We start from the raw sequence: 24,953 nt of genomic DNA, 5'->3' as shown, positions 1-24,953 counted from the left end.
GAGGAGGAGGAGGAGGAGGAGGAGGAGGAGGAGGAGGCGGAGCATTCCCAAACTCCTTCTGTGAAGCTACTATCACTCTGATACCCAAAACTTATTAAAACACAAGAGGGCTGCACCCTGCAGGCAGGTTCATGAGGCTAGTTCAGGCTCCATAGAAATTGTTTCGTACCACATTACCCAGGTTTTTTATAACCCACCTAATGAGTATAATTCCCAGATACTGTAGAATATGAAATTCCAAATACATATTTGCCATTTTGTATTATATCTATATATCTATTTCTATCTCTATCTATGTTTATATATAGAGAGATCATGGCCTTTTATATACGGGCAGAAAATATAAAACCTTCAAAAATAGATGCTACAGCATCATTAAACATCTAAATAAGCTATGAAGATTTACACAGAATCAGTCATTTTAAGCTACAAAGCCAAAACTTACTATATAAAAAGCATAGACATGTACTAGCACAAATACCAATCACAGAATTCAGCATTCCATTTTTTGTTAAGGGATTTCCTTTGCCTCTATTAATTTGCATAAGTTAATGAAGTTAAAAAATATCAAGAAATACTAGACGATATAACTTCATGAGCAAAGTGTAAACACTTGAAAGAAATACTACCCCCTTGTCTCTATAATTTTAGCCAATTTTATGTGATAGCTTATTTTTCTTATAATTTTTCTACCCTATCAACAGCTGAACTGTCATTGTAGGGTTTAGAAACAGAAAAGGTTACTAATCTGTAAACAGAGTCTTGAAAGAGAATGTAATATATAAAAATATAGAGTGTTTATTTAAAAGTAGCCACATCAAGATAATCATGTGCCAAGACTGTCACAAGAAATTAATTTCTCTATTAAGAGCAAGCAAAGACCCTATCCTAAAATAAAGCCTTTTCAGGAGGCATTGTTCACAGAAGAAAACTGGTAGGCAAAGCCTGAGGGGGGCACGAATCCAATCCAGGCTGGAAAACTCTGCTCCAGGTTTGACTGGTTACCAGTCCTGTGTCCGTAAGGTGCTGTGAAACAGAAGTGCTTTCTGAATCTAAGTCTGAGGAGGAACTCTGGGAGGGGTGGGACAGAGGTGGCATCCTGGCTTTCCAAGGCACCTGCTCTTCTCTGAACCACACAGGAAGGAGTCAGGAGCCAAACACGGATAGCTTCAGCAGCACTCCAGAGGGTGTTCTCTAAGGAAGACCATGAAGCTCAAGAAAACTGCCTCCCTTCTCACCCTGTACCTCAGTTCCTCACTGCTCATCTGCATAAAGAGTAAGCCCTCCGCAGTCTCTGACCCCCTACCTCTCTTCCTGGCTTATTGCAGCTCTTTCATATAGTTGCAAGAAAGGGTGTGTTTGTTTCTTGTAGGTGTGAGCAAGTGCTCTATGGTTAAGACAGTACTTTTGGTCCAGGTCTTTGGATTTACAGTAAATAGGCTCTCAGGCTGTTTTATCTGTTGACTGAAGAGCATGAAATGGAATGAAAAGGCCACAAGGAAACAGATTTTTCTTTTTTGTATTTACACACTTGTGAAATAGTTTTGGCACTTTATAGTTGGTCTTTCTTAAAGAGACGTTACTAATAAGTTATCTTGGCTCTTATTCTCATATGCTATGTTTTCACACATAAATAATTCTGCATTGCAACACTTGTTCTTGTAATCAGGGGGGCAGTCTCAAGGTTTCTCAAAGGAGACTGGTTAAAACTGTACTTTTTCCCCCACCACTAGAGAAATAGTCATATAGTTGTGCGCTTCTGACTCATAAATAAAGACATCATTTTTGCAAACTTCCCCAAATATAAACAAGAGTGATGCCTCCCCCCCCACCATCTTCCATCCCTGATAATCTTGTTATGTGTGTGGCAGTATGGAGAATCAGGGAGAATGGCCCCAGCTGTGTGTTTATGAAGGCCTGTAGCTATTGTACTCATTTTAAAAAAAGACAAGGAGAGCATGTGCCTGCCAGAGGGGCCATGTGATTTGAGTCAGTTGCATCTGAATATCAATACGGCAAGGCAAAGAGCAGCTGTCTTTGTGTGAGACCACTGGCATTAACACAGTGGTGGGTAATCTGGGTCACATTCTGTCGCTGCAACAGTGCTGTGAGCTTCTAACAAACCGCTAAGATTAGGTGAAGACACAAACAGGTACACTTGCTGGCAGCTGGGACAGCTAGAAAAGCCAGATCAAACTTCAAATAAATACTAAAACGCTCATCATAAAGCACACGGAGGAAAAGAAATTCAGAGATGTATTGGATAAAGAGTTGTAATTTTAAAGTTGCTCGTCTTCTTCCAAACTTATAATGGGATCCAAGTAACAGGCAGTGGGAGAGAGGTACGTCCCCATGATTATACACAGCGGGAGGATACAAACAGAAGGGAGACGTCAAATGAAAAATGATGCCATTTTCTTTGTTAGCAAAGAATTTTGTCATTTTGTGCAATATTAATCAAATTATCTAGAGTGTTCTTTAGGGCTCATATATGTAACTTCTCATACATGCAAATATTTAAAAGAGAACATGTATAGGAACATACACTGTCTTTGTTTCATTTTTCTTTACCAATAGACTCTAAACAAATATTTGTAACTACTTCATTTATTCTTCAGCAAAACTTTTTTTTTGAGTTTAAAGTAGTAAATTTGAAGCTTCATTTTATTGAGCTTTTAAGCAAGCAGGTGGCCTTTTATCTGTGTTATGTTTTTTGCCAGGGAGTAACAGAATTGCCTTTGTACTCAGAACATATAGTTTACACTACTTGGGGACAATAGAGTTTCAGTCAGTAACTCCGGTCTGCTTGGATCCAAACACACTATATAGGTCAGGCTAGCCTCCTACTTGTGACTGCTAGCCTCAGCCTCCCCAGTGCTGGGATTACAGGTCTGCACCACCACACACCCAATAAATTAAATTTAACATTAATTTCCTTTTTGTGTGATACTAGAGTTCAAATCTAAGCTTCCCATGACTGCTAAGTAGGTACTCTTCCACTGAATTACTTCCTTATCCCTTTCAAGTTTTTAATTTTGAACAGGGTTTTACTAAGTTCCAAAATGGCCCTAAACTCCCTTTGTAGTGAAGTTGAGCCTTGAACTGTTGATCTTTCTGCTGAAGGTCTGTCTCTAGAGTTGTATTCTCTCAACTGGCATGAACTAGTCCCAAGTGGTGACAATATACCACTGAGTGGTCTCAGCTCAGAACATGGCAAGCACACAGGAAAACTTAGTTACTAAGTATTTTATTACTTGAAAGCTAGTATTATATTAGTTTTTATTCATACTTTGAAATTTATTCTCTTAAATTTAAGAGGAAGGAGCTGTTACTGGCTCCAGATTAAATCACTTCTGCATAGCTGTACCTGGATTTCTTGTCAGACAGATGCTGCTCATTCTTAGCGCCCTACTCTCTTTCTGTTCTTGCAGTTAAGGATGCACAACATGAAGAATGTTAGGGCAGCCTTCCACATGGGACATCTACTTCTTGTTCCTCAGTTGGTAGGTGGGCCGCCATTCCCCTGAGTTGGGCCTTCAAGAATCTGTTCTCTTGATTGTTATTATATCTGTTCCAGAATTTTGCAAAGTTAATTCAGCCGTATAGGATCAGGTGTATTTTAATAATTCAAGTAGGGTCTTCTCATTTGGCTTCTGCTGTATTAAGCGAGAATCTTATTGGTGTGAGACTCTCCTGTGGCCCATTATTTTGTAGCTATATTAAATAATGAGAGCCCATTCTAATAAATGTTGGGGCCTTGATATTAGCTTGCTATTTGAGGCTTTTAAGAAGCTACCATATTAAAGCAGCCTTCAATTACATAGCAATTTGTGTCTCCTTTTCATTATTCTGTTATAACTTTGGAGAAAAATGGAATCTTCTCTATGCAACTGTCATGCCTAGATTAATGTGAATTATTTTAATTTATATTCAGAGCATGACCAGTGCATATAACAGGAATGTAATTTGAGAAAAACCATTATTAGAATTATGTGAACAACATAAAAGAAGCTTAAAAAGCATCTTGTGGAGAGAGAGAGAGAGAGAGAGAGAGAGAGAGAGAGAGAGAGAGAGAGAAGAGAGAGAGGCAATTATTAAGTAACTGAATTTGAATAAAGTCCTCATAAAGAGTGTTTCCAGAAAGATAGGATGAAGATAGGACATGGTCTGATTTATCCAACCTTAGTGCTATTATTAAGAAATAATTGAATTTTCTCAAAAGATCAGAGAAGCCTGATGTAATTCACTATGGAATAGCCACTTATGCTTTAAAATTCTACATTTGCAGAAAGATTTAGAACTTTGACAGTGACGCTGTAAGTTAGATGCTCATAAAGCAGTGTGAGCCACAGTGCTTACCAATAATGCAAGTGGGCAAGGAGCTTTTGCTTCTTCATACCTAAGTAATTTTCTCCTCAGTTTATAATAAGTTTTACTTCATCTTAGTCTACTAATTTACCATTAAATAGTCGAGGTCAAATAGTTGAGACCAAAAATCTCGCTTGAAATGTATTGAATAAAAGATCCTCAATCTCTAAAGCTGTGAAATTTATATTTTCTTCATTAGAATAGACAACAAAAATTAGCTTGTAGCAGTACCCAAATAAATATTTAAATTGATCTCAGCCTCAGAAGCAGAGTGTTCCTTGCTACCTGCCCCAATGTTCTAGGTTCCTGAATGAAAGACACACACACACACACACACACACACACACACACACACACACGCACACACGCACACGCACACACACACACACACACACACACACACACACGTGCGCGCACACACACACAGCCTTTATATTTTGATATACCTTAACCAGCTCAATGGCTAGGCCACTCCCTAACCTCTACGTGACTAGCTAATCCACCCCTCTCTAATATTCTCAACTTATTACGTACTAAAACCTATATTCTGTCTTTGCTGCCCCGGACCCAGTTGGGCAGCCCTCTTGGGTCCACTCTTCCCCAGCTCCTACATGGTGGCTATGCTCTCTGTCCAGTACCTTCTTAGGTGTGAAATCTTCCCTTTCCTTCTGGCATGGTAGATCTTCTTCTTCCTTCCTCCCTAGCCTGGAAATCCCCAAATTCCCACCTCTGTCTGTCCTTCCCAGCCATTGACTGGCAACTTTACTTATCAATCAGAACCAACTAGGGGTAGCCCTCAGTGTCTTACATGCAGACGTTTGGATTCTTAAGCAAGTAATTTGGGGGAGCCAAATTAGCATAATACAAGCAGCATTAGATCAAATAACTAAATAAGGAAAATATGTACTTATGAAGCAGTGGTACATGTCAGTGGAGAAAAACAAAGAATGAGATAAAGAGGAGAACTATGGAAATTATAGTGAGTAGCATTTTTTTTTTCTGTAGAATATATCTAATGCAGACGTACTGAGGCAGGGGCATACCTATAGACTTTGAGAGATTGCTAGGTGTTCTGCTCAATTTGAGAGGACTGATGCAAAGAGAGGATACTAGAGTAGGTACCAGTTATGTTAGTAGTATCTTCAAGTTTAAAAAGCCCTACATAGCAGCCATTATTAAACTCACTAGTATACTTAAAGCAAGGTAGATTAAAGGGTGTACCAAAACACAGCTATAAGGTGACACAAATGAGATTTTCAACCTTTGCTCTGTCTGGATCTAAGCAACATATAAGCGCACAAAAGCCAAAACATAAGTGATCAGGACTTGTGCAGGCTGACGTGTGCAGCCTGACACTGTTAGCAAGAAATCAGCTAGAGTGGAGATAACTACAAAAATCATCTTCGCAGGATTTGGGAGCATTTGTTTAAAGAGAAAATGTTCCCAGATAATCAAGTATCTATGTTACCTTTAGGCTACTCTGAGTTTAAAAATGCTCACAAATTTAACTGATGCCTCAGCCTTGTGAGTGAAATCTGCAACACTGGGAGCTGCTGGTGTGTGGCCTCCGCTGACCTTGTTATGGTAGTCTTATCGGTTCTTCACATTGTCATAGTAAATTCCAGATGAATGACTCTTTTCTCTGGATTCAAAATTCATTGAATTTTGAAACTTTTACATAACTGCGTTCAGGCAAACTGGAAAGAACAGGGTGCTAATGAGGCTGAGTTAGTGATTTATTCTCTCAGAACAGTGTGCACTGCTTTGCAGAGAGACTAGCTCCAGACAAGCAAATGTGTCTTAACAAATGAAGCACCACTGCTTGTAAAAGCAGCGGTGGATCACACCAGTAACTTTTTCTTTTTTCTTTTTTTGTTTTTTTCGAGACAGGATTTCTCTGTGTAGTTTTGGCTGTCCTGGAACTCACTCTGTAGACCAGGCTGGCCTCGAACTCAGAAATCCACCTGCCTCTGCCTCCCAAGTGCTGGGATTAAAGGCGTGCGCTGCCCGGCTCCACCAGTAACTTCATGCAGATAATTCATTAATTTGATTTTACATATGGCTTTACTTTCAGCTAGCTACTGCCTGTTTTGATATTTGACTTTAATTCTATATTTTTCCTAAAGTAATCATGAAATAATTAAAGGATTAATCTATATAAACCTAGTAATTAGCCTTACTTGTTGAGGTTTGGTCTGCTGCTTTGTATTGCAATGCTAAATACCAGCTCTCCAAGATCTGGTTGCCCCCAGGAAGAAGCAGATTCTCCTGTACACCAAGTGATGCTCCTTAGTTTATGATGACTGGTCGAACAAAGACGCTTACAACCTAGAGCTGGGCAGAGGAGACTAGGCAGAGCTTCAGTTCCCAGGGCTGAGGCAGAGACCATCCGGAGGACAGAGAACAGAGAGTGAAGAGAGAAGAGAAGACACCATGGGGCAAGGGATTGTGAGAACTGGCCATGAAGGCTGCCCAGTTGGAGTAAGAATAACCCAGGCAGAACATGGAAAAATCACATCTTGGGATTATTAATAGAGAGGTAGATGAAATAGCTTAGAGGTTTGATAGCTTCCCAGCTCTAGTACTATTAAGTCTTATTATAAATTAAAAAGGTTTGTTTCTTTTATCTGGGTACTAAATGACCAAAGGTGGGATAGAAACCCCCGATTATTTTTTAACCACAACACTCACTCTATTTTTTCCAGTTTTTTGTCTGTTTGTTTGTTTCTTTTCTTGCTTCCTCTTGGCAGCTTCTCCATGGAACATTGCCAACATGGAGATTTGATGCTGTTTAATTTATTTAGAACATTTTCTGTATGTAGCAGCCTCACTCTTACAACTCCTTAAGTTTCAGAACAGACCCAGGCCATGTATAGACATCAGCTAGTGCTCTCCTAGGCAAGGAAGAGCAAGAGGAGATAAAATCATATCCACACTGAAAGGCTCCATGTCAACACTAGCCTACCAGGTACCCTTTCAGTGTGTCTAAAGTTCAAACTTGATGGTCATTCATATTGATAGATGGCTCATGGGTAGCTTTACGCTTTATGGCCTGTAACATATGGCCTTAATACTGTTATTCTTCTCTCTGTTGAGCATTTTTCTGAGTGGCTTAGACAAATGATCAGGATTAATTCAAAGCTCCTCATGAAATTATAGCTTACAAAGAAAATAAAATTTATTCTGTAAAGTACTTAATATATACTTTGGATATGTAAATATTTTATTTATATATATTTTATGTGTGTGACTATATAGACATTGTGTCTTTATATATTTCCTCATATTATTTTCAAACCCAGAATGGATTAAAAAGGCTAATCATCAAGGATATGCATGCAAAACCCAGGCCAATCAAGAGGATAACTTGAAAAATGTGCTTTAAGATTATGAGGAACTTTATTGCTACCTTATTTCATTTTAAAAGCTATGACTAACACAGTCGCTTTCCACTGATCTGGCTTCCACACTTACAAACAAGTCACAGGTAGATGGCTTGCCTAAAGAGGCTCAGTTGAAGGGAGAAATCCATATACACACAGGTTATTTTATTCTAGGCCAACAACTATCTGATATGAATGATCACATTCACATTCCAAACCAGACTATCTTCATTGTGTTTGAAATGAGTTTCATTACCCCCTTGAAAATACGGTCATATCAGCATAAACTAAAGGTGTATCTTTATGATGATTAGTAAACAGTCCACCTACTTTGAACTTTCTTTACATGCCGCAGAAAAATAACAAGCTAGGAGCAAAATGTCGTGAACTTACTCCTGCTGGATTCATTGCCTACTAAATGAATTTTCTAATAGACGTATTAGGATATTACTGAGAACACTACAAAAACACAGTAAAATGACCACAGTCTGTCCCTTTCTGATCAGGAAGTACCCTCACCCCCAGCCCTCAGCAATGGTTCCCCTTTTGCCTTCGCATTGCACAGCTATTGTTATTGTTTCTCCTCCTTTGAACTTCCTTCTGTCCCAGAATGCCAGCACTTCCAGAGCATTCCTTTGGGATTCCATCTTTTCATTACTATTTGAAGAGCGTCAGAGCCAAGGGGAACATGATGCCTGCATTGTGTTTTCTGTTTAAAGACAGCAGAATCCTCTCTTCCTGGGAGTCTCTTAGCTTTTTGAACTCATCAGCAGGTCTTTGAGTTCTTCCATCCTGGTTTCTGTACAATAAATCATTTCTTCAACCTTACTCTCTGTTTCAACTCCTTCCTTTTTTTTTTCAATCTTCCTCAGCACAATTATTTGCCTTTTAACCATATTTTCAATATCATCTTTTCATAATCCAGCAAAAGACTGGAATAGAATCAGTTGATCACCTCCTATGCCCTATGCTTGGCAGAAACAGGTACAACCCCATTGACACTGATGTCAATATAACTTCAGTCTAAGAACTCCATGAGGCTCGGTAGAATTCCAATCAAAAAACTGGCCAAAAATTGTTGTTTCCTAATCTCTCTCTTTCTCTCTCTCTCTTTCTCTCTCTGTCTCTCTGTCTCTGTCTCTCTATGTCTCTCTATGTCTCTCTGTTTCTCTCTCTCTTTCTCTCTCTCTCTCTGTCTCTCTGTCTCTCTCTCTCTCTCTCTTTCTTATTTGGACACACTTTAATCTCTACATGAGTCTTTCCCAACTATAGAAAATGCAACCAAAAAATTGCTCATTTTGGTTGGAATAGTGGTGTTCATTCAAAAAGTTTAGTAAAGATACTTCTCAGAGACTGTGTATCCAGAGACAGGAGTGACTAGCGTATCTGTGACACCGTCATCCAACACACCTCCCTCAATGGTGGCTTTGATTGCTGCAATCTCATCTTGGATTGACAACTTTGCTTGGGTTTTTACCAAAAAAAAAAAAAAAAAAAAAAAAAAGTCAGGAGGTGGTGGTATACAATTTTAATCCAAGCAATTGGGAGGCAGAGGCAAGCAAGACCTGAGGCCATGTAGAGTGAGCCCCAGGATAGCCAAGGCTACACAGAGAATCCCTGTTTTGAAAAAAAAAAGTCTTATAGAGACAGCTGAACCTTGAGCATCTGGGTGATGCCACCAACAAGATCATTCTCCTATGTGGATGTCACTCTGCTGACTTCTGCATCTTACATAACTTCCAGTATGGAACAATAGCCCTCTTAGTGATATATGTGGCAATGCCTTCAAACTGAGGCAGCTTCATATCCTATCTTTGTGTCCATAGCACCCATTGCACAGCATGGCAGGTTGAAGGCACTCTGCGTAAATGAGAAGAATCCTTATTTACCTTTATCAGAAACCTCCCTCAGTCTGAAATGCCATGCCACCTTAGTTCAAATTGACCCATCTGTCTCTAGGACTATTTTACCATGTGTCATAACAAGGCCCTGGTCAAAGTCTTCATCTCTGGAAGTGTCCTTGAATGTGGATGTCACTGCAAACACAAACTTCCTGAAATTCTAAGTTAGAAATGTGAAATTATGCATAACAACAACTTTTTCTTTACATTCATCTAGAACACAGGCCAAAATAGTAGCTATAGTTTCATTTATCACTTGAAGCAAATCAAGTTCAGATACATGACCAGCATCCTTAGTGGCTTGTGTCTTTAGGCCGCCGAAGTAAGCAGGGACTATGGTCAAATCAGTTTTGCTGCGTGAGCCACATACTTTCCTGCAGTCTCAGCCTCATCCACAGAAATGTTCCGATATGAACAGAATTTTCCACAATTCTCAACTAAGGAATCACCATTCGATTCATGGGCAATTTGAAAAAGAATGTCCCGTATTTCAGGGTCTTCACAGCCCGGGTCAAAGAAATGCGGGCTAGCACACAATGTATTGTTGGGTTAGTCACACACAGCATGCCCTTTTGTAAACAAGTTCCTCTGCTTGCCACAAGGCAGCAATAGAAAGGGTGGCTCTGACACCTTCAGTTTTCTCAGGAGCCTTTGTTGTCCATAGTTTCCACAGGAGTTGGTAGGACCCAAAACAATATCAATGACTCCACCCATGATTGTGTTGCATGCACCATTTGTTCTTGAACAAATCTGAAAGCTTCATGGCTGAGAGCATTCAAGCCATCCTGGCAGTGGGTGTCCCTGAAGGCCTAGGAGTCTGAAATACCCAAGCCATCCTGGCAATGGGTGTCCCTGAAGGCCTAGGAGTCTGAAATACCCACCAGGAAGAAACAAGCACCCTGCATGCTCCCAGCTCTGTGGCACCACTGACAGCATCTCTCTTTTTTTCTTAACTGTGAATAGTTTTCACACAGCCATTGTTCATGCAGTCAGATTTGGAAGTGTCAATTTAAATGTTATATGACCTTCCTAAACATTGGTAGATTGAACTATTTAAAACTTTGTTCCCCTTGAACCCAAAACCCTGGTATAAATAAATATGAGGAATCAATAACAGACTTCTGGCTTTGAGAAGGGAAACATTCACAAGAACACAACGGACAACTGAAATCATTCAACTTTAAGGAGGGATTCAGTGGGGAAGTCGTGAGTCAATTTTGTGAATAGGTTCCACCTGTAGGTAGCAACCCATTGCTTAAGCTAAACTATTACAGACTGTATGTCATGTATTCGTCACCAGCAGCAAGTGCTATGAGTAAACTTTCAAACATCATGATACTTTATATGTTCAATGGAAATTTTCATATGTGACTTGTGGTAAAATTCCAAAGACCATAGCTTTAGGAATAAATGATTTTCATAATCCAGATATTATAAAAATAAATCTGGAGCCTAATTATCAAAGTCATTTATTATTTGTTCTAATGGGCAACAGTGCTAGAACTCGACTGTAGATTTTCTCAGCTATAATTCATCTCACAGGTGGCTGCCATTCCACAGCTCTCTGTTTTTCTTCCATTTTAAACTGTCTTTAAAAATCAAGCTTAGTACCTGTCATGTAATTTTCATAGGGAACATTTCGTTAGTAGTTATGCAAAGTTAGTGAATTTATTTATGAACAATCAAAATTCCCCCTTTAAGTAAATGTGTTTTGACTGCTATGATATATATTTGTATGTATCTTTCTAAGTTTACCTATTATTGCCCAAACTCTTTGAAACTCTCTACATTGACATTTCACAGATCATGTGGTTTTAAGTAAAGTCTGAGATGCATCAATTTGCACATCATTCCTGTTGCTTGCTCCAGTCTCTCTTGGAGCTCAGTTTAGAATGTTGGAGCTCCTACTGTATCTCTTTTGTTTTTGGTTTTTGTTTGTTTGCTTTTTTTGTGTTTTGGTTTTGTTTGTTTGTTTGGTTTTGGTTTTTTGAGACAGGGTTTCTCTGTGTAGCCCTGGCTGTCCGGGAACTCACTCTGTAGACCAGGCTGGCCTCAAACTCAGAAATCTGCCTGCCTCTGCCTCCCAAATGCTGGGATCAAAAGCGTGAGCCACCACTGCCTGGCTGTCTCTCTTTTGTTAACTTGACTTATACATTCTCAAGTTTTTCAGCGATTTAGTATGTTCCTTAATTTAGTAGCTGAGATTTGAAGTTTAGTGGCTGCATTTTTCCTTTACAGCTGATGTTCACCTTTGAGATCATACTCATATCTGGGGAGATAGTGTTTACTGTGCAGGTTGATCTCACTGAGTTCTCTAGCACCCACGTAAAAGAGGACACGACTGCAACCCTAGAAAGGCTATATAGAGAAACCCTGCCTCGGAAAACAAAATTCTCTCGCTCGTGTGGTTACAGTTACCCCAGAATACTTTTTGAGTCTATCAGGAAAGGCATTATTTGCCTGATTTCTTTCTGTCTGCCCCTGTCATTTCCATATAGGGGGGCTATGGATTTTTGTGCATTAATTTTGTATGTTTCAGCTACTTTGTTGATCGTATTTATCAGCTGTAGGATTTTTTCTGATGGAGCTTTTAGGTTCACTTATTTATATTCTATCATATACATCTGCAAATAAAGATGATTTATTTCCATCTTACCTGTATCCTTTTGATCTCCTTCAGTTGTCTTATTGCTCTATATAGCACTTAAAGTACTATATTAAATAGATATGGAGAAAGTGGGTGGCCTTGTCTTGATCCTGATTTTAGTGGGAATGCTTTCATTTTCTCTCCATTTAGGTTCATGTTGGTTGTGAGTTTGGTGTAAATCACTTTTATTATTTTGATGTATGTCCCTTTTATCCCTCCTCTCTTTAGGACCTTTATCATGAAAGGGTGTTAGAGTTTTGTCAAAGACCTTTCTACATTTAATGAAATGGCAACATGGTTTTGTCTGTTTTTATGGTGGGTTATATTTATAGATTTACATATGTTGATCCATCTTGCGTCTCTGGAATGTAGCCTACTTGATCATGGTGGATTTGCTTTTTGATGTATCTTTGGTTTCACCTTGCAAATATTTTATTGGGTATTTTGCGTCCATGTATATAAGGCATATTGGTCTGCAGTTCTCTTCCTTTGCTAGTTCTTTAAATGGTTGTGTATTAGGTAAAACTATGGGCTCATAAAGCAAAATGTTCCTCTGTTTCTATTTTTGTGGAATAATTTAAGCATCATCAGTTTTATTTCTTCTTTAAAAGCCTGGTAGAACTCTGTACTAAAACCATCTGGCACTGGGCTTTTGGTTGAGATGCTTTTAATTAATACTTTCTATTAGACTTTGATAGGTGGTACCTATTGAGGAATTTATTCATTTCTCTTAGATTTTTTTTCCAACTTAGTGGAGTAGAAGGTTTTAAAATATGTCCTTAATAATTTCCTAGGTGTTTGTTCTAATGTCCCCTTTTTGTCTCTAATTCTGTTGATCTGGATCTTTCCCCTTCATCTTTTAGTTAATTTTGCTAAGTGTTTGTCAATCTATTAATTTTTCTCAAAGAACCATTTTTGTGTGTTTCATTAAAACTTTGTATTGTATTGTTTTGTTGCTGTTGTTTTAATTTTATTGATTTCAGCCCCGAGTTTGATCATCTCTTGGCATTTACTCCTTTTGGGTGTGATTTCTTCTTTTGGTTCTAGAGCTTCCAGTTGTACTATTAAGTTACTATTGTAAGATGGCTCCAGTTTTACATAGCCAGTTAGTGGTATGAGGTTGCCTCTTAGAATTACCTTCATGTGTCCAAAGTTTCAGGTACATTGTGCTTTTATATTATTTTCTTTTCACAGAAGGTTTTTATTTCTTAGAGTTTTTTTCTCCCCCTAATGTGAAAGCCATGACAATGAATTTGTTTTTCTTTTAATATGAAGTTTTCTTCTTTTACTGAAGATAAAATTTTCTTTCATACAATATATTTTCATTACAGTTCCCCCTTCCCCTACTTCTCCCAATTCTATCCTCCTCCCTCTCAGTCAGTTCCACCCCCTTTTGTCTTCCATTAGAACAGCCTTCTAAGAGATAATAACAAAGATAAATATAATAAGACAAAACAAAGACCATCATGTTGAAATCAGACAAGACAAACAACCAGCAGAAGGAAAGGAGCCCAAGAGTAGGCACACAAGTCAGAGACCCGCTTGCTCACATACTCGGGAGTCCTATAGAAGTAAGAAACTGAAAGCTATAATATATAAACAGCAGATCAGCTATAATATACAAACAGTACAGACTAGTGCACGCCCTGTGCTTGCTGCTTCAGGCTCGATGAGTTCCTATGAACTTTTGCTCAGTTTATTTAGAGAGCTTTTTTTTTTTTTCTCCTGGTGTCCTCCATCCCCTCTGGCTCCCATGTTCCTTCTGCCTCCTCGTCAGGGCTTCCTGATCTCTGAGGGGAGGAATTTGATGGAGACCCATTTAGAGCTGTGTGTGCCGAAGTCTCTCCCTCTCTGTGTGTCTCTGTTTTTGTTTTTTCCCATCTGCTACAAGAGGAAGAAGCTTCTCATTGATTCCTCAGTAAGGGCACTCTTCTATGAGTAGAACAAAGTATCTTTGGAGTAATTTTATGACTATATATATTTTAAGACCTGTAGTACTTGGTTTTACCGTAGGTCTTTGGTCTATCTAATCTCTGGTTCTTGGTCACCTAAGCAGTGTTAGGTTTGAGTTCCATCTCCTGGAGCGGGCCTTAAGTCAAATCAGATCCTGCTTGGTTACACCCTCCAGCTTTGTGCCATCATTGTCCTCGCATATTTTACAGGCAGGTCAGCAGTTTAGATCAAAGGTTTGTGGTTGGTTTTGTACTTACATTTCTCTTTTGATAATGAGCCAAGTATCTTTGACAAGGACACTAGAACAAAAGGGCGAAGGTTCTGTGTAGCACCCGTTAGACTGTGCCATATTCAGTGAGTTGTATAGCTGGTTTCTTCAGCACTGGGGCCTTCCTGTCCCTTTGTGGAGAGCAACAGCCTGGGTTGTTTGGGGGTTTCCATAGGACCTCTTTGGCTAACAACTCAATTGGATGTAACCCGGTTCCAGGAGTGGATGGAAGCTTTGTTTGGAGACAAGAAATGGCCAGATGAAACTCCATCTCCACATTATATACACATACACACTTGTGCACACTTCTTTTTTTTAAATTTGTTTATTTTATGTATATGAGTTCACTGTAGCTGTACTGATGGTTGTGAGCCATCATGTGGTTGCTGGGGCTTGAACTCAGGACCTTTGGAAGAGCAGTCAGTGTTCTCACCAGCTGAGCCATCTTACCAGCCCACATGTGCACACTTCTATGTGAGTAAAATAAAAAACAATACACATACATTAGCAATTAGATGGTGATGATCATTTTATAATAAACTCATATAACAAAAATGATAGTATTCACCATAAATACATTAATTATTTATTAACCATATCTAAATAAAATTCAAAACAGTTAAAATAGTAAAAAATTATACATTTTTTAAATAAAATATGTGACTATTTTGAATAAGCTTGGGAAAAAAGATATTTTCTTAACCAAGACAACATACTTTGAATTCTTAAGAGAAATATGCTATCAAAAAATTATCGTGCAGGTTCTTTTCCCTGTAAATTACCAAAAAACAACAACAACTCAAATTTCCTTTGGAAATAACAGTAGGTGGTAGGTAGACTGAGAAATTCATTGCTTGTTCAATGTCTATAATGAATTTCCAAAAATCATGCATTCTATGTGCAATGGATACTTTATAATACTCCAATAGAACAAATGTCATCAGTTTTCAAACTCCAATTTGGTAAAATCTAAGTTAAAACTCTATATATAGAATAAATAAATGTTTCAAAAACTACTTTCTATTCACCAACTAGTACAGTTCTTAACCTACAATGGCACCCCACTGTCTGCAACACTGAAGATTCACATCCTCCACACCGATACCAACATCCTTTCAAAGCATCTGTGATTCTTTCTACCGATAATTATGTGGAATTTAGCTTGAAACCACTTCTGTACAATGTCAGACCTTGAAAAAAAAGTACTACATGCATATGAATATCAAAAGTTATAATGAAAGAGCCATACATTCTTTCAGCTTTCTGGTTTAATATACAGATTCGCTGTTGGGAATCAGGACCAGGAAGATTCATGAGGTATGTTTGGTGTGTGTCAATTAGCAGGAAAGTGAATGACAGGCACAATAATGCTTCTGCTTTTCTCCCACTAACAGGCAGCTTCCTTATGTCTTGCCTATCTATCTCTGTCTTTCTGTTCTGTGTTCCTTAAGCCTATGTTAGCTCGTTCTTTAGAAGGCTTGGCTCTGCATGATAAATATCAAAGACAGGTCTTTGCAGTTCATGCTCATGGACCTTATTACTTTTAACTTTACAGGGTCTTGAAGGCATTCCTTTCTGTAGCAACTGTTAATGTGGTTCTTTGCCGAGTCATATTTATATTGGTTGATTCTAGAGTAAGAAAACATCATTTATTAAATATGATTATAAAACAACGAGGCTATTAAATAATTTTGGGAAAACTCATGACATGATTATATTATACTGTTGTGTTTTCCTCCTACCTCGACAATTTTTAATCTAAGCCCTACAAATTAAATATCTCAAACATGATGAGAGAGAGCTCTGACTTATTAAATAACCATGTTGTGATAGAGACGTGGGAAAGGACTTTCAACATAATCACTAACTTAGTCCTTATATTAACTCCTTGAAAACTGTGTATTTATTTCCAATTTACAGATCTAGTCAGCAGAACTTGGACACAAAGCCAGGGCTACCTGATATAAAACATATTAATGACCACTGGCAGAAAAGAATCAGTCTTTCCCAGGAACAAGTCCGAGAACTGGTTATCCAAGTGGTCTGTCCTAAAAGCATATCCATGTGAGCAAGGCTACATGTGATCTAGGGCTACTGCAAGTGTGGTCATGAACGTTGGTTGGAGCTATCACAGAAAAATATGTCATGTAGGTGTTGCAATCGAAATGGACACACACAAAAACGTATACTTGCTCATGTGTAGTGTTGATTATTTGATCATAGTACCTGTTTTAAAATCATTCTAAGTTGATTGAAAACACGGTGTTAACACTCCCCAACAAAAGGCAGTTTCAGAGAATTTCCCTAACCCTACTCCCGCACAAATCAAAAACAAGTGTATAAGAAGCAAAATAACTGAGATGTGCAAAGCCCCACATGGCTCAAGACAAATATCAGAGTCAATGTTTAATTTAATATTAATGTAGGTCCTCAATTTGAAATATAACCCATAAATACAAACATCCAGACAAATGCAGCAGCCAAAAGCAGGAAGCAGTAGCTTCAACTGTCACACATAGTTTAGGTTTCCGTGAAGAATGGGATTAATAAAAATGATATTCAAATGCAGTGAGTCGTTTCCCAGCTTATTCCAAGTATCTCTCTATTATATCAGGGATTTCAGAAACTCTTTTATTCTGACTTGAGTAATATAAGTTATTCTTCCTCAAATAAAATATTTAGAAAATGATGATGGTTGTATCTTTCTGCAGATATTCTATTATGATTATCTTGGAGGTAAATTGTGGCTGAATGGTAGCATTTGACTTTTATCCAGGAATCAAGTATTTGAATATTAGCCTTTGATTTGCAACAGTGTTTTCCCATCCAATGTGCTAGGACCATGGATTTTAATGTCTATGACCTTTACCGGGCTAATATGTCTTACATTTTGTTGGCATCATTGCAATATCTTCTCAAGTTTATTTTAAACTTTACAAAGTCAGAGTTGGATGTATGTATCAAATAAAAGATTTGCAACTTAGCAACATGTAAGGTGATCTATTACATAAAGAGATGAAGTCCAAGACAGAGAGAGACATCGAGATGGAAATAGAGATTAGAGATAGAAATAGATAAATAGATAGATAGATAGATAGATAGATAGATAGATAGATAGATAGATAGATAGATAGAAAAAACACCATAATATTTTGTGGTGAACTATGATGAGAGATAATCTTATGGATTTAACATGATTTAACTTGGCAAGTTAGACACATAATAAGAGACCATATTAGCCAAAGGCATATTATTGGAAATTTTTCTATATATTTAAAGGATGATTTTAAAATGTAAAAAAAAATTACATTTAATTTTTCAAATACTCTGAACTTAAACTCAGATAAATAAAATAAGTAAGCAAGCACATGATTGGGTGAACAATTTAAAAGTTCATTTCAAGAATCATAAGGCTTTTTCTCTGAAAAGTGCAGAGAGACTCCACTGCTCTTGTGATTGCTTAGACTGAGCCCTTTCCATTCATTTTCTGTCCTCGTTAAATTTACTCTTTCTTTTCTGTTTCCAGCAACATGTAGAAACAAAACCATCTTGGAAAGGGGATGATGGCGAGTGGATGAAAGACTAGCTTCTTGTCATTTAGTGGTTACTATAGCAATAATCATGATGGGGGATTTCCACCTGCAAGTGGTTTCTATAACAACATGATAGGGTGCTTTTGAAATGGACCAGAGGCAAATGGATTCTTTGTGGGTTTTTTTAACCCTTTTATACCTAGGATTGGCATCTTCTTGGAACACATAGTTTATTTGACAGAACCTTGAAATTATCACTTTAATTTTTTGAGGATTAAACGATCAATTATTTTATACAGTCCTGGCTTGAGCTGGTGGGATTTTAGGCTCCTTTACTTCTGGATACCTATAGCATTCCTACTTTATTTCTACAAATGAAATTGAGATAAAACATAGAAAATATCCTTAGAACATACAGAATATTTGTGAAAGATACACATTTTCACTGCATATTTATTTACTTATTTGTAATTTATGTGAGTGTGGCATGCCTGTGGAGATTAGAAAGTCAGTTTGTGACAGTCGGTTTTGTCTGTCCATTGTGTGGGTATTCCAGATTGACCTAAGGTGGTCAAGCTGGGATGCAAGTACCTTACCCACTGAGCAACCCCACCAAACCTATTTTATAGTAGAGTATAAAATCTTTTTAACTCTCACACAGATTGTCCAAAGGCAGTTGATGTAGTGAAATAACACACACCAGCAATTGGCTGTGCTCTGCCACAGGTGGAGAGACTTCTGCTGTATGCAGATTAACTTTGAAAATGTTGTTATACCACCCAAAATGCTCTAAATCATGGATGATCCATCCCTATTTGACTAATACCTCAGTAAATGTTATAAAAGGAAGTTTACTAACTTGCCTGAACTTATCTTAGTGTGGGAAAATAAGACAGAACAGAACAAAGGCACCATCTCACTCATAATCATTATTCAAAGCTTCTAAGTGAATGTTCAAACGATCGATAACCAGCACAGGACATGAGACTTCTGCTTGGTAGTGGATTGGGAACTATTTTTAAGAGAAATAATGACAGAAGGCTTAAATGTAGTCATTCTATCAGTTAAAGAAGATGAAAATTTAGGCTTCCTTCTTTCAGTTTAAAGAGTCAGTTAGGAGGTACACACGGTGATGAGTAATGTACAGGCTTCATTTTCAAAACATCCCTTTAAATACTACCATTAGACAAAACTTCCATTAATATGTTCAATTTAAAGATATGGAATTTGCTAGACTTTATCCTTCTTTTCCCATTAACTCAAAAAAAAAAAAAAAAAAAAACCAAAACCAAAACCAAAAAACCATTATTAGGACAAAGGCATGCCCTTGAAATAGAGGTGGTCATGGCCATGGTGTTGAAGATCAGGTACTTTTGTGGTATCTGACTCCTTATGCACTCTCCCCACCCAGTGTGGAGCCATTCAGAGGCCTTTATGCTTTTCCTTTAGCTCAGCTGCCAATCCTGTATATGAGACAGTCTCTTCCAGCTCTCAGAAGTATGCCAGGACCCCGACATGTCCCTGGGGGTTTTCAAGCATCAGTATTTCCTTTTCCCTGGGTGTTTCATGCTAAGCAACGTAGCCTCAGAATTCATTACTTATGTACTTGCCTTCCCCTTCTGAGAGGAGTTTGCCAAACAGGTCCTCTTGAGATCGAGCTCTGTTTTGCATGTGTGCTGTGAGGTTGTGCAGAAGACCAGAGGCATGTCTGTGTGCACCAAGGCCCTGCTTAAAACAGCATGTGCCAGAGTGCGTCAGGCAGGGAGCCAATCAAACACCTCCAAATCATATCCAGACCAGAGGCACTGTGGCTTCGCAGCTGTTGTGCTCTGTGCCAAGGAACTCTTAGCTGAATAAAGAAAATGAAATCTATTCAGGGTAGCTTCCAAGTTAGCTGGTAGGCACAGTAACCTGGGTTTCCCCCAGATTCCGTCCACAACCTCGAGAGATCTGACTGAAGCAAATCAGTCTCTCTCTGTTCAAGTGTAGTGAGCCATAGAATGAACAAAACCAATTTCCCCAGGGAAACCAATTAGCCAGAAGAGCAAAACAATCAGCATGTATTCTCTGAACTATTCAAGACTCATGGGAGTGTGCAAAGTGTATAATCAGCGACTGGGCAAACAACACAGTGGTCAGAGCACTTGTGGCCCAAACAATGAACATGAGGACTGGAGTTCAGATCCCCAGAACCCTTGTGAAAATCTGGTGGGCAAACAGGCCTCTGTAAGCACATGCACTCACGTATGCATACACCCTTACACATGTGTGCTCACATACATGTGATCAATGCATGTACACATTCATGTATCACACACACACACACACACACACACACACATATGGGACAGTAAAAGTAAGTGTAAAATCCTAACTGAATACACAGGTCATATATATACAGACACACTGAAAAAGCCTAATGTTTGAACTTACAGAGTTAATATTTTAATTTCAAAGAAATGAAGAACCATTGAGGATACATAGATGACTCTTACACTGTATCTTAGCAACAGTAAGTCCTGGGACTGCTTGGGCCGGAGATCCACAAGACTGCAGCAATATGGGAACACAGTATGCCTTGCACAGAGCTTCTGCGAATGTGCACTATTTGAGAATACCTTACAAATGACTCTCATGGGGCTCACTGAGATGCCTTAATTGTACCTATAACAATACTGAAATAACATGTTTAAATTACAGAGAAAGAATACCTACTGCACAGTCATCACCCTGCATTACTCTTTAGGACTTAGATGCTTCTACAAGCACATGAGAACATCAAGAGCTGCACTGCCTACAGCAACAGCCACTTGTCACACGTGGCTTTGATAGCTGGAGTGTACTGAAAGTATAAAGTACACATAGGATTTCAAAGAAAATACAAATGGTACCATTCTATCTAAGTAATTTTTGTAGTGATTATATACTGAAATGAAAAAATTTTTAGGTATACTTGGCTAAATTAAATATATTAAAATTAATTTTGACAATTGGTGTATTTTTATTGTTCATTTATTTATTGTAGTGTGTGTGTGTGTGTGTACATGTGCCATGGCTGTTCAAAACAGTTTTTGGAAGTTGGTTCTTTCATTCTACCATTTGTCAGAGATTGAGCTCAGTGTCTTGATAGCAGGTGCCTTCTCCACCGGCTGAGGCATTCCCACACCCCCGGCTTTTGCCTTTCATGTAGTGAGTAGAACCCTCACTGCATACATGGTTCACATCCATCTTCTGGTAGACTGAGGTAGAACAAACATGTGCTACAGCAGTGTAGTTCTCGGCCAACAGCAGCAGCTGAAAGCTTCCTAGGAAAACAAATGTCAGGCTTCGGCCCAAACGTGCTAAAGCCACAGCTTAACAACACTCTGTGCTTCAGAGGAACGCTGATGTTTGGGAGAACAGGTGAGATAACCTTTTCAATGTTTCTTTACATGATTCTTTCCTCCTCTTTGACTTTTTTTTTAGATAAATGTCTTGAAGTCCCGTGGCATTCTGTCCTATTACATATTAGATGCACAAAACCAGTAAAATAATTTGACATTCCACAAAATTCTACATTTATAAGATGAATATAGCATTTCCATATCCCATAATCTTTCTATAGAAAGAAAATGAAGTGATAGGGTTATTCATTGATCTTAAGGAACCAGAAAATCAGACATTTTATGTTAAAAGTAACATTTAAATTTTAATAGTTTGATGTTTTATTTTTCAGGATTTTAATGCATATGTATATACATACATACATATGTAGTGTCTTTTGATTAAACCCACTTTTTTATTAGATATTTTCTTTATTTACATGTAAATTTCTCCATTCCCAGTTTCCCCTTCAAAAAACAAAGAAACAAACAAAAACAACAAAAACAAACCCCTGTTGCCTCCCCCCTCCCCATGCCTGCCACTCCACCCTCTCCCACTTATTGGCCCTGGCATTCCCCTACACTGGGGCACAGAACCTTCACAGGGCTGAGGTCCTCTCCTCCTATTGATGATCGAATTTGCAATCCTCTACTATATACATGCTGCCAGAACAATCAGACCCCTCCATGTGCAGTCCTTGGTTGGTGGTTGAGACCCTGGGAGCTCTGAGGGTACTAGTTAGTTCATATTGTTGTTCGTCCTAAGGGGCTGCAAACCCCTCAGCTCCATTGGTCCTTTCTCTAATTCCTTCACTGGGGACCCTGTACTCAGATCAATGGATGGCTGTGAGCCTCTACATCTGTGTTAGTCAGGTACTGTCAGAGCCTCTCAGGAGATAGCTATATTTAGGCTGGCTTGCCCTTCCTTCAGTCTCTGCTCCATAGTTAATCTCTGCAGCTCCTTCCATGGATATTTGGTTCCCCCTTTTAAGAAGGAATGAAATGTCCACCTTTTGGTCTTCCTTCTTCTTGAGTTCCTTGTGATTTGTGGGTTGTTCTTCCTGTATTCCAAACTTCTGGGCTAATAACCACTTGTCAGAGAGTGCATACTGTGTTTGTTCTTTTGTGACTGGGTTACCTCACTCAGGATGATATTCTCCAGAACCATCTATTTACCTAAGAATTTCATAAATTTATTGTTTTTAATAGCTGAGTAGTACTCCATTGTGTAGATGTACCACAATTTCTGTATCCACTCCTCTGTTGAGGGACATCTGGGTTGTTTCCAGGTTCTGGCTATTATAAATAAGGCTGCTATGAACATGGTGGAGCATGTGTCCTTATTACATGTTGCAGTATCTTTTGGGTATATGCCTAGGAGTGGTATAGCTGGTTAAAACAACTTTTATTTCCTCCTCTCTAATTCCTATCCTGACAACCACTTTTCTCCCCTAGCACCCTGTACTCTCTCCTTTAAAACAAACAAACAAACATACTTCATTCACATAGTTCTGCCTTATATGCATGGGTATTGGAGCATAGTTAGCCTTCCTAGGACCAGTTCCCAAAATAAAATTTACTATTCCATCCCCAACAACCACCAACTACCAATCGCATTTTAGCTGTGGGTGAGGCTTCATGGGCCCTTCTCCCATCCGTGCTCTAGTTTTAGCTGGTTTGACCCTGTGCTGGTTTAGTTTATGTTACAGCTGCTCTTCGTTCATGTGTGCAGTAGTCCTGTCATGTCCAGCAAACAAGGGCAAGTCTATTCTGTAAGTAAAATTCTATTATTATTAAAGTATACACTGGTTATAATAAGATCCGAGCCCAGGCCTGATGGCAAAGGAACACGATCAAACCTTATTAAAGTGTTCATTGGCTGACATTTAGTTAAAAATGATGTTCACACTTTGCATTACTTAGTCATTTTCTGAGGTTAATGAAAGAAGGAAGGCACCTCAGGTGACGTGGGCATGATGGATGCCCAAGACAAGAACCATGTGGTGTGTTATGATCAAGATGCAGTCCAACCTTATTCTTAGGTGTCCAACTATATAGTAGGGATCTTAGATGCTTTTCTTGCACAAGGAATCTTGATATCTTTGGATTGAAAGGGATTTGATTTCATCTATGGTGTGTTAATAATCAGAGAGTACATATTAAAAAAAACTAGCAAAATGCTTATCGTATGCAAAGCATTCAAATCTATATTTAAAATATATTTATAGGAAAATATTAAACTGTGAATTAACTGTAATAAGTATGGAGATATCGGCCTCTACTTAGATAGAATACACTGGTTTTCAGGGGATATCGATAACAATGAGCCTGTATCTCTTAGAATCCTCAAAACAAAGACTGTTCTTTTGTATATCATAAAATCACCTTTCCTGAATTTATTCCTTGATGTGGGATTTATCAGGCACCAACTATGTGAACTGAACTTCTCTAATTAACAGAAAGATGCTAAGGTGTTTGGCTTTGTACCTTGCATGGTACAGCAAGTGGTACTTATTAAAAACTATTTGCTGGCTGACATTTTTCAAGGATCTTCATGTATAGCATTCATTCTGTTCTTTAGGATAAAAACAGCAAAAATACTAATAGCATTTTTACTATTAGTAAGATATAGATAATGCTCATTTATGCCAAGCACTGTTAGGTATTTGATATTATGGAATAGTACCATTTGTACAAAAATGAAACCTAAGGCATATTAGTATTTACATGACAAAATCCATAGAGGTTGGTAAGTAGCAGAACCAACATGTAAGCCTAGGATCCAAAGTCATATGGTCACCCACTGTTTACATGACTATTAGTTATCCCTACTAAAAATAAGGAAACTGAGGCACTAGGATGATGACCATTTTCCTTAGAGCCACAAAGATGGAAGTTGGTTGAACTGATATTTCAATCCATGTATCCATATATCTGTACTCTTCCCATTACATTATATTGGCCACAGTTTGGTATTTGAGACCATGAACATATGAGAGTAAATCCCTACCATTTGGGATACAGCAGAAATTCAGGGGGGCTGTATGGGCCGGCCAGTTCCCTGAGCAGACCTTGGGCACACAACACCCAGAGGAAGCTCTACTCCCAGGCGCTCTAACATGCCCAGGATCAGAGGTGAGGAGGACACAACATCTGTCCCAGCACCAGGAGTAACTGGGACCAGCAGGACCCAGGCACACAGGACCTCCAACAGCCCAGTGGCTCAGGTTGCTTCTGATCTGTCTGGGCCAGCCAGTGCCCTGAGCAGACCTTGGGTGCAAACTCTGTAGCCAGTCCCAAAACACCCAGAAGAAGCTCCACTCCCATGTGCTCTAACAAGCTCAGGATCACAGAATCCAAGAATCACAGGATCACAGAGACAGCTTGACTCTGAGGAGTTCTGACACAACCAGGATCACAGGAATGACAGGCTCCAGTCAGATTTAGCAAGGGCAGGTAGCAGTAGAGAAAACCAGATGATGTGGGGCAAGCGTAAGAATATAAGCAACACAAACCAAAGTTACTTGACATCATCAGA

At 38.7% G+C, this 24,953-nt stretch overlaps 1 protein-coding gene and 1 long non-coding RNA gene across 5 annotated transcripts in view; one reads left to right on the top strand and one right to left on the bottom strand.

The window, feature by feature from the left end:
* Window positions 1-1,036: 1,036 nt before the first annotated feature.
* The window catches only part of Crb1 (crumbs cell polarity complex component 1), a 175,534-nt gene continuing 151,617 nt past the window's right edge, over window positions 1,037-24,953 (top strand). For 3 of the 4 annotated variants that reach the window (XM_031384176.1, XM_031384164.1, XM_031384169.1), the window contains exon 1: window positions 1,094-1,276. In XM_031384176.1, the coding sequence (XP_031240036.1) occupies window positions 1,207-1,276 (70 nt within the window). In that variant the 5' untranslated portion in view covers window positions 1,094-1,206. Of the gene's footprint in view, window positions 1,277-24,953 lie in introns of all 4 variants that reach the window. The other variant, XM_031384157.1, reaches the window with a different exon arrangement.
* The window catches only part of LOC116100374, a 66,585-nt gene continuing 56,574 nt past the window's right edge, over window positions 14,943-24,953 (bottom strand). Inside the window, exon 4 of the long non-coding RNA XR_004122563.1 lies at window positions 14,943-14,990. This is a non-coding gene — a long non-coding RNA (uncharacterized LOC116100374). The remainder of the gene's footprint in view (window positions 14,991-24,953) is intronic.

This window comes from Mastomys coucha, unplaced genomic scaffold (assembly GCF_008632895.1).
Source record: "Mastomys coucha isolate ucsf_1 unplaced genomic scaffold, UCSF_Mcou_1 pScaffold1, whole genome shotgun sequence".
Lineage (NCBI taxonomy): Eukaryota > Metazoa > Chordata > Mammalia > Rodentia > Muridae > Mastomys > Mastomys coucha.
This window is presented reverse-complemented; position numbering and strand designations above follow the sequence as displayed.